Below are 16,567 nucleotides of genomic sequence, written 5' to 3' on the forward strand. Positions count from 1 at the left end.
GGCTGCTCTGCCCAGCTCTGACACACAGGAGGATGCAGTGTGGGGAGGGGGCTTGATGTTAGGAAAAAGTGTGTAATAAAAGTGATGTAATGGAAACAACGTGTGGGCAAAAGGTTGTGGATGGCGTCAAAAGCCAGGCTGGCACCACGAACACCGACTGAGTGGAGCTGCATGGCTCCGAGCTGGTGCGTCAGGAGCAGGAAGGGGTCACCAGAGTGTGTAAAACAACACGCTGGGCAGGGACAACATTAATAAATCAAAGTAGGTAAAAGCAGAAGCTGCCCCGAGCTGCTCCTGGTCTCTGACACATGGTCTCTGCAGCAGTCATGACACTCCAGCTGCGAGAGGTGATTGAAAAGAAAAAGGGAAAAAAAAAAGGCACAATTTAGTTTTGGCTTCTTGTAGCTGTTGCCTTTCACCCCACTGCGCTCCTGCAGAGGTAGCACAGGCCAATTTGTGGCTCCAGAGAGCCCAGGCTCAATTCCAACAGCTCTGAGGTTGGCTGCCTGCCCTATTCTCAGCCCCCCCAGCTGCCACACGCTCCTCATCTCGCAGGGCAGCTGCAGCCCCTCAGTGGGGGGCAGATGCTGCGGCAGGCAGGGCAGCACAGAGCAGCTTGGGAAGGGATGAGACCACTTGTCTTGGGGGATTTTGCTTCCCTCTGGTCCAGGTCTCCAGGAACACGCCGGTATTTCTACCAGCTCCGCTCTGCAAGCAGCCCTGCACAAACACACTGCAGCACGGTCAGACTCTGCTCTTTAATGTACTATTTCCTCCAACATTGCAACTCCCAACCTCAAACGTGATACAGCGCTGCTTTAAAAAGGTTATTTACACACATCCCAGCATCACCCTCCTCATCATCCCAAAGAGCAAGGCCTTGACTGGCGCCAAGAACCAACCAAGGAAAGTCTCTTGCGGCCTTTGTAGCGGAATGGCAGCAATGAGAGGGTACCAGAGCTACTGCGATGGTTTGGGGTTGGTTTCAGTTGCATCCCTGATGAAATAACAGCATGGAGATGAGACACAGCGTTAATCTGTCTCCTCAGCCAGGGCTAGAAGCGTTTCATCTGGCGGCGTTCCTGTCGGCGTTGCTTCTTCTCATTTGGTTCTTGACTGGCGGGCGAAGACTCAGCCGTAAACCAGGGCCCCAGGATGTTCACCCACAGGAGGTAAAGCGCACGCCCCGGAGCCTGCGAAACACACGTGGCACAAACTCGGTCACTTTCGGGACAGCTCTGGCAGGGGTGGTGCTACTGAGGGAGCCAAGGGAGCTGTAGTATCTCTACAGGCTGGATTGGGGGCATCACAGGTTGCGCAGAAATCAAAGGCAGCGGCAGGCATCCAAAATAAATGGCCTGATTTCATATGGATTAGGAACATTCATATGTATACAGAACGCAGGCTTCATTTATAGAAATCTCAGCATCAGGTCTGAATTACCCAGAGAGATCCAACTGCCCAGACATCCTGCCCCTCCCTCCTTCAGAAAACACACCCACGTTTCTGAATTTTAAAAAATCACAAGTGATCCAGATGGTCTCCAGGGGCCAGTCAGAGCCCAGGCTGCCCTCTGGCCAGTCAGCTAGAAAGAACTTGTGAGGAAGGACTCAAATGAGAGAACTTTCTAGGCTCCCAGCATCACCTTTTATATATTTTTGGGATATACTCAAAGCAACTGTGGGATTTTTTAACTAACTGGAGATTTTTTTGTCCTCCTGCAAAAAGCAGTTTTAGCTGGAGGCACATGACAAATGTCTCATGAGTAGAAAGTCTGGTGTGTTCAGGAGAAATCAAAGCCCTTAGTGTTTGATCTACCAAGCGGCAGAGTGTCCAGCAGTTCCCAGGCCTGGTTTGTGCTGGTAAATGACTGAGAAAACCAAACACGGTCTGTTTGCCGCAGTCACAAAAAGGCTCCACACACAAAGATGGCTTTGATGTGCCTCAAGTTTCTCATTGCCCTTTCACAGGACCAGAAAGGCCAAGGCCAGCCTATTTTTTGTGTAGTTCACTCAAAGGGATCAGGACTTCTTTCCCTGTAAGGCCTCACTTTTAACAAGATTAGACAGGGAGATTAAAAAAAATATCAGAAAACAGTTTTGGCCTGAAACATGATGCTATGAAATGAAACAGATAAATGATGTCCTTAGTACTGAAGACAGGGACAACAAAGAAAACTGCAGGGGCTTACCAAGAGCCAGAAGTACCAGACGTAGAGCGAGAAGCAGCTCAGCACTTGGACCATGGCTGTCAGCAGGATCACATCCTTGAGATGCCTGAGGGAAGAAAAGCAAAACATGAACGTTCCATTCCAGCCCCTGCTAAACACACCAGCTCCTCTGCCAACACAGCCCATGAGCAGCACCTCCAGGGAGCCCCCCGCCCCAACTCAGGGACTGTCCCTGCAGCTGCGCTTTGCCACGCAAGACTCGGAAGAGTCAGAACAGACACCAAGAAAGCTGAGGAATGCCAGAGGATGGAAATCAGCAGCAAAACCACCCCCCAGGCAGCCTGTGCCAGCACCCGCTGATGCAACACATCTCACAGCACGAAGTCTGTGCTTTATCTATAAAGCTCACGGCTGGTGGCAAGTGGGGAAGCAGGGATCTTCCTGTGCCACTGCACCAGCTGACAGACACACACAGTCACCAAAGGGCTGGGGTGCCACAAGCACAAGCACACCCAGACAGCCCCCCCCGGGCCCTGATTCTCCAACTGTGGGATCTCCCACACCAGCCTGAGGCAGAGCTGAGAGCCACTATGGACAGGGACAAGCTGCCCAAACCTCAACCAGCCCCCTCGGGTGGGACCGGACACCCAGAAGACATAAATAGCTGCTGGTTTGGCAACACAAGCCATGGGGAGTGCCACGATGGGTTAGAAAACCACCAGCTCCTTCACTCCCATTAAATTGTCAGCTGCTGGAATAAGAAACATTCAAGTCACATCCGAGAATGTGGTGGAGAAAACAGAGGCAGAGGGAGTGGTGATGAAACAGCGTAAGGGTAATGAAAGAGCTTGTCTCATTCTGGGCACCACTGCACTAAACAAAGTGACCAGAAACAACTGGTTCAGGCTGGAAACACCACCATCAACTCAAGACACCACACCGTCTTCCACTAACAGCCAAGGTTCAGAAATCTCATGCATCACCAAGGGGTGACAGCAGAGCTCCCACCGAACCCAGTGCTCCCAGGGATCAGCAAGACTGGTTTTCCTCAGCCCCAGAGCACCACACAGCATCTGGTTCGGCTACAGATAGCACGAGGGAAATGCCGTCAGATTCATGGCTGTCCAGAAGCAGCTCCATGACAGCCTGCACTAACTGACTTGTGGCACAGTCAGCTGAGTGACAGAAAAACATCCACTGCTTTCTGAAAGGAATTGGTAGCCTGGAGTGGCTTCCTGGTCCCCAAAGTGGCAATTTAGAGGCTTCACCTGATAAACTGATGCTGAGCAGCCAGCGGGAGGAGTACTGAGTGTTCGTTAACACTTTGCATTCACATACAAATGGGGTTAAACTAATGAGACTCTCAGGGTCACTGAGAGCTCTGCACAGGCTCGGGTACAAAGGTCCAGAGTAAGGATGGGAATTGCAGCTGTACAGGTTTTGCTTTTACAGCTCTGCCTTCACACTGCATTGGGTTTCATGCAGTCCACGCCTCAAACAAGTATCAGTTAATTATAACGTGTCATAAAACTTACTCCAAGGGCGTATCGCTTAGGCAGAAAAACCTCGGAGCCCCAGCACCAAGGGAAGTTCTACGTCTACAAGCAGGACTACAGCCGTGCTACAGCTGCGCCTGACACCTTTCCACAGGTCAGCAGGATCCCTGTGCCAGCTCCTGTCAGTCCCTGCCCTTGACAGCACCATCCCACATGTGCACGGGGCAGTTATCAGGGCACTCACTCTGCTTCGGTGCCCTACACACCTCCCGCAGCTAAGAGGATACCCCAGACAACATCAAACTTCAGTATTTTCCTTACTGCACTGTCCCATGTCGCGTTTCACAAGAAAGGAATCCAAAATATTTTCCATCCCCCCCAGTTCTACTCAGGAGAGTCAGAACAGTGCAAAACGGGACAAAAATGCTCAGCTGACCTGCAGGAAAAAGAAGTTATTGTAGGATGAAGAGAGTGTGAAGCACTAGAAATAACTAACTAACTACAAATAACTAACTAGAAGTAACTAACAACTAGAAATAACTAATAACTTCCTCTCTTCCTGGCCACCTTGTCCCTTGGCTGTCCCTCATACCGGACACCTAAGGCACTCTGGCTGCAGGTATAAAATTTACTACTCCACTAACAAATGCCCCAGATAAGAGCTCATCCTGTGCAGAGACAGCAGGTTCTGTGACGTACAAGTCACTCTGCCAGCTGATAACATCCCCTGGCATCTTCTGGCTGCAGAGATAAGACTTATGTGAAGAAAGAATATATACACCAATACATGGCACTTTCAGCATTAGAACACTTGACGTGATGCAGAGGCCCTACTGACTTTCTTCAAAAGCCTGGCAGCAAGTGAAAGATGGGGTCAAACCATAAATTGTACGCCAAAGACCCCTGGTACCTTGCTGAGCACATGCTGTGGAACCCCAGCAAAGGCTGGGCCAACAGATGGAGGCAGAGGGCAGGGAGGACGGACAGCAAAGCCTGATGTGTCCAAGACTGCCAGGAAGTTTTCTGTAACTAGTGTTTTCCAACAGTGAGCCCCAGAAATAAATGCTGTTTCTGTACCATTGCCTCCTTATTTTATTTAAAAGCGCTTTGCAAGAATTACTGTTGTTTGTTCCCTGACCAAGGAACCACCACCGGCACCACCAAAAACACTGGACAGGCAAACACTTGGCACTGTCTGCAGACAGACACAGGGAATGCACAAACTGAGGAGGCAAAAAACCTGAGGAAGTGAAAGGAACCACCTCGGACAGTGGGGAGGATTTTTAGTGTGTGGAACAGTGCAAGGCAGTTTGCAGCCCGGATGGGGTGGCTGGCAGCACATGCCCTTCTGCTCTGCCAAGAGCTGCCTGCACTTGGAAAGAAAATACAAATTCCTCTGTTCCCAAAGCGTGCACAGCGTCAGTGCTGTCCCTTCACTAACCTGCTCCACCAAACCACGTGGAATCTCCTACCCATGCACCCCAGCCCGAGGGACAGTGACTGTTCCAGGCTGACAGACCCATGTGGCAGCTCTCGACTAGTGCGCATCGGGCTGAGCATGCAGATAACAATGACAGCTTAGGTACGTTCTCGGAAAAAATGGCAACAGGCTTCCAGCTCCCCTCACGCCCTCACCGGTGGGTGAGCAAAGGTGGGAGCTGTGGCCTGGCCTTCTCCTGGCTCTGCGTGCACGCTCAGGCAGCAGGTCCTGCTCACCTGGACTCGTGCAGGTGTGGACACTCACTCTGCCATCCCCTGCTCCATATTCAGGTCAATTCCCCCGTCGGCAAGGCTGCCATCGTCTGTGAAAGACGGCTTTGCCATGGAGTTCATGGTCCGGTAGCTGGTGCCGTAGACCACCAAGCTGAAGACGAACGCCAGCTGCAACAAGGAAAGAGCTGCCAGCCGCAAACGCCACGACCCCCGGGCAGAGCGGCGGGGCCCGCTGGGCTCGCCCGCCGCAGTGACCAGGAAAGGGCCCGGGTTCCCGCCGGCCGGGTCCAGAGCCGGTGCCCGCAGCGGGCCGGGCGCTCACCCACGTCCAGGCGGAGGCGGCGGGGTAGAAGATCACCAGGTTCACCACGGCGTAGACAGCCTGCGGAGAGAGCACGGCACGGCTGTCAGCCCCGCCCCGCCGGGACCTCCCCGAGCCCTCCCGGCCGCACTCACGGAGGCGCCCAGGATGATGCGGAGGTAGAAGCGCAGTGTCTCCCGGTTCTCCTCGAAGATCTGCTTCTTGCCTTTGGTGCCCGCCTTCCCCTTGGGCTGCGGAGCCGAGAGAGGCGGTCAGCGGAGCCGAGAGGGGCGGTCAGCGGAGCCGAGAGAGGCGGTCAGCGGAGCCAAGAGAGGCGGCCAGCGGCCTCGCCCGCCCCGCGCCCCCGGCCCCGCCACTCACCGCCATGGCCGCGCCGGCTCCGCGCTCCGCTTCCGGCGCCCACCGGAAGTGACATGCCGAAGTGGCACGGCCGGAAGGGCGGGGCCTACCTGAGGCGGGGCGGGTCTGGGCGGGCGTTCCGCCGTTCCCCTTCCCGGGGGCGCCCCGCTCCCCTTCCCGGGGTTCCTCCTGGCTGCCCCGGTCCCCTTCCCGGGGTTCTCCTGGCTGCCCTGCCCCGGCCTGGGTGTCTCCCCAGTCCCCTTCCCCGTCTTCTCCGCCCCGGGGGTCCCCGCAGAGGACCCTGAGCCCTTACCCAGCCTGGGGGCTCTGGGGCAGCTGCTCGACCGTCCCTCCTGAGTCCCGCTGCCCTGCAGCGGCCCAGCACTTCTGGTGCCCTTTGTGGCTATGAATGATGAGAGGAAATGGCCTCAAGTTGTGCCAGGGAAGGTTCAGATTGGATATCAGGAAAAATGTCTTGCAGTAAAGGGTTGTTGGGCATTGGCATAGGCTGCCCAGGGCAGTGCTGGGGTCACCATCCCTGGAGGGGTTTGAAAGACACATAGAGGAGGCTCTTAAGGACATGGGTTAGTGCCAGTGTTAACAGTTGGACTTGATCTTGAGGGTCTCTTCCAGCCACAGTGATTCTAAGTGACTGACCCAAACCCAAGCCACATCGCTCTTAACTCCCTCAGCAGCCCCGCTGGCTCCTGGTGGCTCAGGGGAAGTGACAAGAGCTGGGGCTGCAGAGCCTGGCCCCGTACAGCAGCAGCCCCACAGCAACCACCTGTCCCAGCCTCATCTCTCTGTGCCACAGCCTTTGTCTGGCCAGGACGCTGCGTTCCAAGCTCCAAGCCCAAGAGGCACTGGCCCACTTGCAGGAGCTGAGCCGGGCCAGCCGGCCACTGGGGCCACGAGCAGCGCTCTGAACCCTTCCCAGGCCAGAAACAGCCTGAGCTGCAGCCCCACAGCCGCCGTCCTCGGAGGGGACTTGACTTCACACCTGCTCAGCGGCAGGAACTAAACCTTCCTGCTGGCTCTCCCAGCTCCTTCGCACTCTGTGCTGAAGCTCCCGGCCACATTGGCCCCTTCCCCAAACCTTTGGAAAGGAGACAGCCCCAAGTTCCCCACAAGTGTTTATTGTCCCAGTGGGTGGGAGGCAGAGGCACGGTTGGAGCCCTGGCGACCTGCAGCTGCAGGTTTTACTGCAGCCTCCCAAGGAGAAGCTGTTGGCACCGGGGGGTGTGGGGCAGCAGGTGGGGGCCAGGCAGGAGGTAGCTTGTGGTGCAGTAGTGCAGCAGCAGGGCTTGAAGTGTGCAAGTACCCGCCTGGGACGGGGGAAGGCACCAGGACTGGCACAAACAGCCCCTGCCCAGCTGAAACGGTGCTGGGAGAGGCGGCTTGTACCCTAAACACCCCAGTTCCCAAAGTGGGGGCACACGGGGGGAAGCACAGGGCTCAGCACAAAAACCTTTCAGTGCAGAAGAGGCCTGGCTGGGCTGGCACAGTGTGCTCTAGAGATGCTGTCTGCTCACCAAACTGAGCAGAAAGGGTATTTCATCCTTTTTCTAAACCCCTTCTTGTCCAGAAAGGATTCCCTACGCTGGCAGGGAGAGTCGGGCAGTGCAGATTCGTACCTGTGTAGTGCTCCCTACCTTTATTCCTGCCCCCATTCTTGCCCTCCCTGCCCAAAGCCTGGCTGCAGGGGGTGGCAGCACCACCACGGAGGGGTCACCCCCCTCAAAGAGGACCTGAAAGCTCTGTGGATCATCCCCAGGCTCCCGCAGGAGGGCAGGATATGGGCAGGGGTGGCAGCTCGCCCCAAGTTGTGTGCAAGGCACAGGTAGCACCTGAGCTCATCCCTTTGGGCAGGAGATGGAGGACAGAGCCTGGAGGAAGGGGTTTGATTTTGGGGGGGACAGGGCACAGGGAGGAACTCACTGCTCTGTGTGGCTGAAGTCATAGCAGAAGTTCAAATTGCTGGGGGGCTTTGGGATGGGAGGGGGGGTGTCGGGAATGCTTATGTTCTCCAGGTCCAGGAGCCGCAGCTTGAGCTCCATGGACAGCAGAACATCAAGGTCTGTCTGCATTCGCTCGCTTGTCATCTCCTTGCCCAGGAGCACGTTCAGCCCATCCGTCCAGAGGCAGAACTGGGGAGACAGAACACAGGCGTCTCAGCCACCAGCGCTGGGCAGCCTGAGAGCCCCCCTGTCCCACGCTGTGGCTCCCACCACGGGGACATACACACACACGTGACTCCCTCCCCTGCCTGATGTCCCCTGGCCAGGACACTCGGCCACCATGTGCCTCCCCAGCCAGTCCTCGGGGCTCACCTCATAGCGGGTGGGGGCAACGAAGTTGAGGCAGTATTCCTCCACATCGTACACGAGGGAGAAGGCCAGCTCCAGGACGTCCTGCAGGGACAGCACAGCGGGCAGCTGGCTGCTCAGCCAGGCTCTTCCCAGCCTGGCAGGTTTCCGAGCAGGAGCTGCCTGCTCCATCTCTGCGCCCCACCAGGCCCAAGAGGTCTCCAGTCTCAAACCACATCAAAAACCTGCCACAGTCCATGAAACCACCACAAACCACCACCAGCTGTGCAGAGTGGGGTGGGAGGTGCTGACCTTGTTCTGCTTCCCGGAGCTCTTCTCCTTGGTGTGTGGACACTCCTTTCCCACCAGCAGCATCTTCATGTCCGCCACGGGAACTGGCGCAAGTCAAGGAGCCATGAGCACCCGCTCTCTTCTCCTCTCCCCCAGGTCCCTGGCACTCAGAGCCCGAGCATGGGGGCTCACAGCCACCTGCCACTTGGGCAGAGCATTTCCCGCTCCTTCCCATCCCTCTTCTTTCTCCCCATCACCTACTTTTTTCCAGCAGGCTCTCGATGGGGGCAGAGTGCACCCCCTCCTCCACATCCCCGTAGTGCAGCACCTTGTGGTTGGGTGACAGGCGGCAGTACCAGAGCTTGTCTGCAGCAGAAGGGCCAGTGGGAGGTGATCAGCGTTGCCCTGCTGATGTCCCATTCCCTGGGTGGATGGAGCTGCCCCCACACCAGCACACACCCCACTTGCTCCCACCCCATGGGGGAGCCCACACCAGCCACAAATGCTACTCCTCACAATCTCATTGTGACTTCTCTAGTGGAGGGGACATCTTTCTTACAAGGAAGGCCTGAGGGAGCTGGGTCTGTTCAGCCTGGACAAGAGCAGGCTGAGAGCGGATCTTATCAATGCTGATAAATATCTCAAGTGTAGGTGTCAAGAAGGTGGACCAGACTCTTTTCAGTGGTGCCCAACAACAGGATGAGGGGCAATGGGCACAGACTGAAACACATGAGGTTCTGTCTAAACATGAGGAGAAACTTATTTACTTTGAGGTGCCAGAGCCCTGGCACAGGCTGCCCAGAGAGGGTGTGGAGTCTCCTTCTCTGAAGACATTCAAAACCCACCTGGACATGATCCTGTGTGATCTGCTCTGGTGAACCTGCTTTAGCAGGGGGTTGGGCTAGATGATCTCCAGAGGTCCCTTCCAAGCCCATGCAGTCTGTGATTCTATGGGGACAAGGCTCTGCCACCCTACCGGGCACTCACCCTGCCTGCGGCGGCTGCTGATCTTGCGGAACAAGGTGCCCTCGCAGAGGTGCAGCAGGCGCTGCTGGCGGATCAGCTCCAGGAGTTCCGGCTTCAGCCTCTCGCGCAGCTCCCTGGGGTGAGAGCCAGCAGAAGAGGAGCTCAACCACTTCAGTGGGTGCTCGCCGACCTCCCCCAGCCCCACAGTATCCCCTGCTACAGCCCCAGAGCCCACTCACAGCACGGGTACAGCCAGTGTCTCCTCCTGGTGCAGCCGCTCTGTCTGCCGCAGCTTCAGGATCTCACTGTAGTTCAGCGTGTTCACCCGGATCTTGAATAGCTCCAGAGAGGTGGGCTTGAGGGACAGGGTCCTTGTGATCTGCTCCCGCACCACCTGCAGCACCTGCAGGGCACAGGACGTCACCCCCACTCTTGGTGACATTCCCCAGAGCCCTTGAATTCGTGCACAGCCCACTGGCCGAGCATCCCCTCGCACCTTGTCAAAGTCCTCCTGGGTAGCGCGCATCTCCTTCCAGGTCTTGTTCACCAGCTGGATGCAGATGCAGAAGAGCTCTTCAAAGAAATGATCCTGCCCGAAGAACATAGGGTAAAAGGCCTGAGCCGTCTCCGAGCCTGCAGTGAGAAGGACAGATGATGCCAGACTCCCCATTTTTTCCAGAGGGTTTCAGTGTCCAGGAGAACCAGGACATTTCCCAGCCCTCCCTCCCTTCCCCTGCTGTCAGCCACGCCAGAGTCTGGTGGCACCACGGTCCCAGCCCTGGCAGCTTGTCCCCAGTTCCTGCCAGCCAGCAGGCAGCAGGACAGGGAGAGGGAGAAGCTGGAGCACAGACATACACGGCTCTCCAATGTGCAGGATCTCGCAGAGGATCAGGGTGAGCTGGATGCTGCTTCGAGCGAAGGGACATTCGTGTTTGTCTTCCCGGCTGCTGTTCTCGAGGACAAACTGGAGGAGAGGGCCAGTGCATCACGTTACATGGGCCGTGGACGCAAAGTACGCGCAAATGGTGGGGGTCAGACATGTCACGCTCCTCTTGAACGTCCTACTCGAGGTGTCCCCCCAGGTTAAGCCATCCCTCACAGGAGTCAGCTTTCCCCAGAAAGCAGCCCCAGTGTCCTTCCCCTGCCTCAGCGCGGGAGCTGATCCCAGGCACGGCACGGGGAGCGTGGCTCATGCTCTGCAGCCACTGGCTGGTTTTGCCCAAATCTTCCTGATCTGCCCAGATCTGCTCAACCCTAGAAACCAAGCTGTGGGCAAAATACTAAAAGTTATGGGGACCCTTCAGTGCCACCAGCCTCAAATGGCTGCTCCTACCCCCAGGAAGGACTTGGCTCCATCTGAAACAGTGCAACAGTAGGACACCTGCCCAAAAGGTGAGTTTGGCCAAGGACAGGTCACAAGGAAAGGAAAAGAAGGTGGAGATCCACCAGCACATCTCTGGGAGGGGGCACGCACCCTGCCGTAGGCGCTGGGGGTGTGCCTGGCGAAATACACCATGTTGTCGAGGGCAAGGAGTCCCGGCGGGGCACGGCGGAAGTCCTCTGCTGGGTTGCTGTTGTTCTAGGAGGACAAAACGATGCAATTCAGCAACCGCTCCTTTCTTCTCTGAGCAGCACAGTCCTCCTGACTCACCCATGGGGTTTTTGCCTTCTGAGTCACAGCAGCTCCACAGCACCCACTGCTTAGCGGTGCTGAGGGAGCAGAAGGGAGGTTCTTCCCAGTGGCCCATCACATCAAAAGGACACCAGGCTTAGGGGAGCCACCAGAAGGTGCTGCTTGGGCTGGTGACAGAACCAGCGTGGGGCTGGGGAGGGGATGGAGAGAGGACGCACCGTGAAGCCCAGCTTGCGGAACTCCTTGGCGCACAGGGATCGCCGGCGCTCGGTGCTGAAGTTGCTGGCAGGGACCTCACCCTCCGACTCAAAGGCGGTTTGGCGCAGAGAATGGAGGAGCTCCCGCTGCTCCTGGAGGGAGAGCAGAGAAGAAGGGATGCTGGTGAGCCCCACACAAGCAGGTTCTCCCAGTACAAACCAACAATTAAATCAAATGTTCACTCAAAGGCAAACCTTCACCTGCCTCTGCACCCAGAGGTGGAAGAGAGCAGGGCCAGGCTTGTCAGGAGAGCACTCCAACCTGCGAGTAGGGATCCATGGAGCTCCTCATGCGGCGCTCGCACAGGTTGAGGCTGACAGACTGCAGCACGTACAGGTAATGGGCCATCTCATCCCCCAGCGGCTCAGAGCTGTGGATGATGTTCTACAGGAGACCGTGAGTGAGCAGGTGCCCCCCAGGCTGCTGCTCCTGGTTCCTCCAAGCCCAGGGCGAAGCAGCCAAAGCTGGGCAGGTCCTGCTGCTTGAAGGGGCTTTAGGAAGCCAGCAGCTCCCCTCGAGGCTGGGCGAGTGCTGGGTGCGCTGAACCGCAGGCAGCCAGGGGAGCAACCCTGGGCACATGGGTGCCAGAGCAGCAGCACCCACAGGAGGCGTCAAGAAAGGGGTGTGGGGCACACAGGCAGTGCGGCCAAGCACGGTCACCAAGGGCTGAGGGGACAGGGGCTGGGGAGGAAGGACAGAGGATGAAGCGCAGAGCAGACCGTTGCACAACCCTAGCTCCTCACCTTGTGGATAAACTGCCTGATGTTCTTCTCCCTCAGGTAGTCCATCATGTCCTAGGAAGGGGGGAGGCTGTGAGACGTTCCCCAGCTCAGCACACCGCCATTTCCCAGAAAAAGCCAGTGTTCTCTCTGCAGACCCGCTGCCCCGCTATGCCTGGCTTTGGGCCACAGGCAGAGTGGGGACAGAAAGGAACCAGCAGTCTGGAACCACCAGTCACTTCTGACACCGCCAAGCTGGAGACCTGTCCCCAGCTTCCACTGCCCTGGCAGCCAGGACCAGCCCACCCCAAAGGGGCTCAGACAAGATCCTGCCCCACCAGACTGCCAGGACAGGTTGTGTCAGTCAAGGAGAAGAGTCAGAGTGAGGACACCGACTTGAAACATCTGCAGCCACTTCTCACAGCCCCACCACCCAGACAGCACAAACGCTGCTGTGGAGGACACAGCTGCCCAAGACCCCACCATTGGGCTCCAGCCGTGATGGCCCAGACGTGCCAGGCACTGGGGCTGGGCCATCTTGGTTACTGTGCCACCACCAGCCGTGACACTTCTCCCATCATTTGAGATCTTGCGTCCCCCCAAAACTACTTCAAAGGGTGTGAGACAGCAGAGCATCTCTGTGACAGGGACACCGCGGTGCTCGGATCTGCAATGCCACCACCCTGCTGTCACCCTGCCCGTGGACAGCAAGCGGCCCCTTACCCGCCGCTCCGTGTCGCTGGCAGCCAGCAGCAGCGCAATGAGCAGGGCCATCGCCTTCAGCTGTAGCTGGGCATTTGTCCTGCAGAAGGAGAAGGAGTGAGATAGGCACAGTCCCCAGTTCTGAGGATGGTCTTGCCCCCCCAAGCAGACTCCTCTCCCTGCTTCACTGCATGGAGCTAGGGAACCCAAGAAGCCGGAGCCAGGAGTGAACAGCTGCTGCCAGCGGCGCCAAGGGTGGGTGCTCCCTGCAACTGTGACCACAAAGCACCCAGGAATGAATCAGATATTGCACACACCCCTGGGTGCAGCATTTTGGAGCCAGAGGACAACCCAGGGTGAGCAGCAGCCTCCTGTCTGGCAGGAGCCCTGGGCACAAGCCTCTCCGTTTTCTAAGGAAGAAAACCTCCAAGCTTAAGAAATGCAGAGGTATGAGGAAGAAGAGGGAATGAAGAACCCACCTTAGCTGAGGAACTTAAACTCTGTTTGATCAGTACAGTACCACCACCCCAAGTTGCAGGGAACAGACTATGGCTCTTAAATACACTGGGGAATGGGAAGGAATGGCTACTGCCAGAAAAAGTGCTGGTCAGATAGAGAACCAAAATATCTGGACGAAGCTGGCATGAATGAATCCATGAAGGAATCTGACCTGGAGATGGAGTGGTTTCCAACTCCTGGTATAGGGGACAAGACAGGCTGATCTCCCACAAGTTATTTAGGAAGGGACAACACAGTGTTGTGCCAGGGATAGTCATAAAATCATAGAATGTCCTGAGTTGGAAGGGACCCGCAAGGATGATAGAGTCCAACTCCTGTCCCTGCATATGACAGCCCCAAAATTTGCACCATGTGTCTGAGGGCGTAGTCAGCAAAACCCAGAGAAATCCCTTCCATCACCTCCTCCCCACCAGCCTTGGGATGGGGTGAATGGTGCTCTGGGCTCCCCACTTACACCTGCAGGTGGGTAAGCAGACGATCCAGTGTCACTTCTTTTTTCACTAGCTCAAAGAGGAGGCGACTGGTGGGCACCATGTTCTCCAAGATAGACAAGGAGAGCTGCTGGACAGATGCATCCACTGCGTTCATATTCACATAACTCACTATCTACGAGACACAAAACCATCTGTTGACAGGAGGCCGAGCCTGGGTGACGAGGACAACAAGGACTCCCAAGAGCACAGGCTGTGGAGCCTGCAGGAGGCACTTACCTTCCTGATGAAGGCTGCGCTAAGAGTCTCCCAGGAAACAAAATCATGCTCCATCAGCTCCATGAAGGCCTTCAGGGTGTGAGCAAGCATTTCCCCTGTCCTGGGGGAACAGATGGGCAAACAGTGAGGATGGGTCCAGATACCCCACAGTCGCCGCCAGAAGATGGGGGTACAGGTGCATATTGGTGGGTAAGTTAGAAACAGAGAATCAGAGAGCAGTGAGCAGGAGAAGAAAGGAAAGAGAAAGTGTTGGGTAAGAAATTGGACCCTCACTTAGTCATCCCAGGAAGCTGAGGCAGGGGAAGTTCAACAGTATCTGTAAAGCTGTAGTACTACGGTACAAAGATCACTGCAGACAAGCCCTCAGAAAAGCAAAGCCACCCCAAATCTCTCCCCCTACTTCCAAGAAACTGTGCTGCGCTGCCTGGTTTTAGGCTCCATATCCTCTGTGAGGCAGGAGTTTGGAGGAGATGCACAATCACATCCTGACAGAGTCAAGCAGGTGCTAGTATTTGGCAACCTGGGTTTTCCTAAGCTGCCTGCAGATCTCTCACAGCTAATATTGCAGGGCAGGTGGGTTATTTGGGGAGGCAGGAATAAGCAGCAGCAGAGGCTGGCATCATCACGGGAGGTTTCCTGGTAGCAAGACCCATGGGGCAGCAGATGACCCAGCCAGCAAAGGGCTGCGAGGTTCAAGTCTGGGCGCGCTTGTGAGCAGTCAGGAGCACAGAGCCCTGGGGACCTTCCCCAGCTGCCAGCCTGTGGGGACATGTACCTGCAGGTAAGGAACCTGCAGAGCCATGCGTCCTGCTGCCAGTGCAGCACAGGGATCAACACGCCAGGAACACCAACAGAGTCCACACCAACACCCAGCTTAGAGCTCATGCAGCATTAGCAAGGGAGAAGAAAAGTCAAGAATCACAAGGAAAGTCCTCTCCTGATACTCACGCATTCCCTTCTTCCACAATATAGAAGATTTGTTTCAAGCCGTTCCTGTTGATGAATTCCTGAGCAAAGGTAACATCTTGGGAGAGGCTTGCAAGCTTCTTCAGCGAGTCAGTCTTCACATCTGAGTTGTTGCTCTGGATCCCACTGTACAACCTCTCTGCTTCTTGATCCTACCAGGAAGGAAAGATTGAAGCGAAAGCAGCTCATCGAAAGACAGCAAAAAGCTTGGAAGTAGAGGCTGGAAGAGCTTAAGCACAAGTTTTGGAAGGAGGCTCAGGCTAGAGCAGCCCCAGTGAGGAGCTGGCCTGAGAGACAGAGCCACCAGAGCCGAGAGCAGGAGGAACTGAGGGAGGAGGTAAAGCTGGAACAACGCTCAGAACACTTGATGAGTTGGCCCATGTGTCCAAAGATGATTTAGTTTCTCTCCAAACTCCCCCAAGCTGTGCTGAGGGAGAATGAAGGCTGAGACAAGTCTGCTGGGTCTGAGGCCAGAGGAGCCGTCAGGAGCCAGAAGTGGCTGAGGAAGGCAGCGGCAGAGGGCTCGGAGCACCACATCGCCCGTCACAGGGGCACATCCCACCAGAGCATGCGGCAGAGGAGGAGACGGGGACGCAGAGGGATGTACCGGAGAGGTGGTCAGCCGTAAAATGCTCCCATTCTTAATCTCCCTGCGGTTCTGTAAGGAGAAAGGAACTGCTCAGCTGGGGAGCACTGTGCCGGGGGGCTGGGGAGAGCTCGGGGGGCGTCTCACCGACTCGGTGATGTAGGTCTGCCGCCCATCCGCGTACTGCAGGGCGTAGCGCTCGGCGTTGGGCAGGCTCCACCTGCGGCGACAGGGACTGGTCACAGCGCCGTATGGCTAGTGCTGGTCACCACCAGGCCAGCAGTGGCCCGGTCATGGGCTGTCACAACCAGGCGATGGGCAACGGGTGCGGTACTCACGCATCGCAGACGTCCTTGAGCACCGAGGTGAGCGGCTTGGTCTGCGAGCGAGAGTGGCCGTGAGCTGCGGCGAGGGGTGCGGGGAGGGGTTTGGGGGTGCCGGGTGGTACCTGATGGAGCTCGATGAGCTGCGGGATGGCTCCCACCATCTGGATGGCAATCTTCACCACGTCCTTGGGCGGCGGCATGGCTCCTGCGACGGCACCGTCACCGCCGCTTAGCACGGCTCCCCGCCCCGCCACAGTTCCGGGTCGCTGCCGCCGCTTCCCCGCCTCCCGGGGGGCCCTGCCACCGGCCCCAGGGCCCAGCCGCTGCCAGCACCACCCGACTCAATGGCAGTGCCGGACCCAGCGCCGAGCAGGCCCGGCCCAGCCCCCTCACCTGAGCTGACGCAGGTTTGGCAGGACCCACCTCCACGGCAAGGATGGGGCCTTGCACCAGGAAAGGGCCTGGCCCTGGGGGCATGGCCGGCACCCCACGTTTCGGAGACACCCAGTCCCTCCGGGCTCAGCACAGAGGAGGCGCAGGCTGGG

At 57.0% G+C, this 16,567-nt stretch overlaps 2 protein-coding genes across 2 annotated transcripts; both read right to left on the bottom strand.

Moving 5' to 3' along the window:
- Nucleotides 1-722: 722 nt before the first annotated feature.
- TMEM208 (transmembrane protein 208) lies at nucleotides 723-6,101 on the bottom strand. Its single transcript, XM_080352087.1, has 6 exons — nucleotides 6,062-6,101; nucleotides 5,836-5,931; nucleotides 5,702-5,761; nucleotides 5,411-5,547; nucleotides 2,192-2,276; nucleotides 723-1,193 (listed from the first exon to the last, which is right to left on the bottom strand). The coding sequence occupies exons 1-6, from the start codon at nucleotides 6,065-6,067 to the stop codon at nucleotides 1,056-1,058; spliced, it is 522 nt and encodes a 173-aa protein (XP_080208213.1). The 5' UTR covers nucleotides 6,068-6,101; the 3' UTR covers nucleotides 723-1,055.
- Nucleotides 6,102-7,923: 1,822 nt separating this feature from the next.
- Nucleotides 7,924-16,237, bottom strand: ELMO3 (engulfment and cell motility 3). Its single transcript, XM_080352157.1, has 20 exons — nucleotides 16,145-16,237; nucleotides 16,035-16,075; nucleotides 15,844-15,916; nucleotides 15,718-15,768; nucleotides 15,093-15,262; nucleotides 14,145-14,244; nucleotides 13,889-14,040; nucleotides 12,937-13,015; nucleotides 12,238-12,288; nucleotides 11,756-11,878; nucleotides 11,455-11,586; nucleotides 11,078-11,182; nucleotides 10,459-10,567; nucleotides 10,100-10,236; nucleotides 9,843-10,006; nucleotides 9,625-9,737; nucleotides 8,899-9,003; nucleotides 8,659-8,741; nucleotides 8,371-8,451; nucleotides 7,924-8,187 (listed from the first exon to the last, which is right to left on the bottom strand). The coding sequence occupies exons 1-20, from the start codon at nucleotides 16,220-16,222 to the stop codon at nucleotides 7,975-7,977; spliced, it is 2,160 nt and encodes a 719-aa protein (XP_080208283.1). The 5' UTR covers nucleotides 16,223-16,237; the 3' UTR covers nucleotides 7,924-7,974.
- Nucleotides 16,238-16,567: the final 330 nt, after the last annotated feature.

This window comes from Nesoenas mayeri (assembly GCF_963082525.1).
Source record: "Nesoenas mayeri genome assembly, chromosome: 12".
Lineage (NCBI taxonomy): Eukaryota > Metazoa > Chordata > Aves > Columbiformes > Columbidae > Nesoenas > Nesoenas mayeri.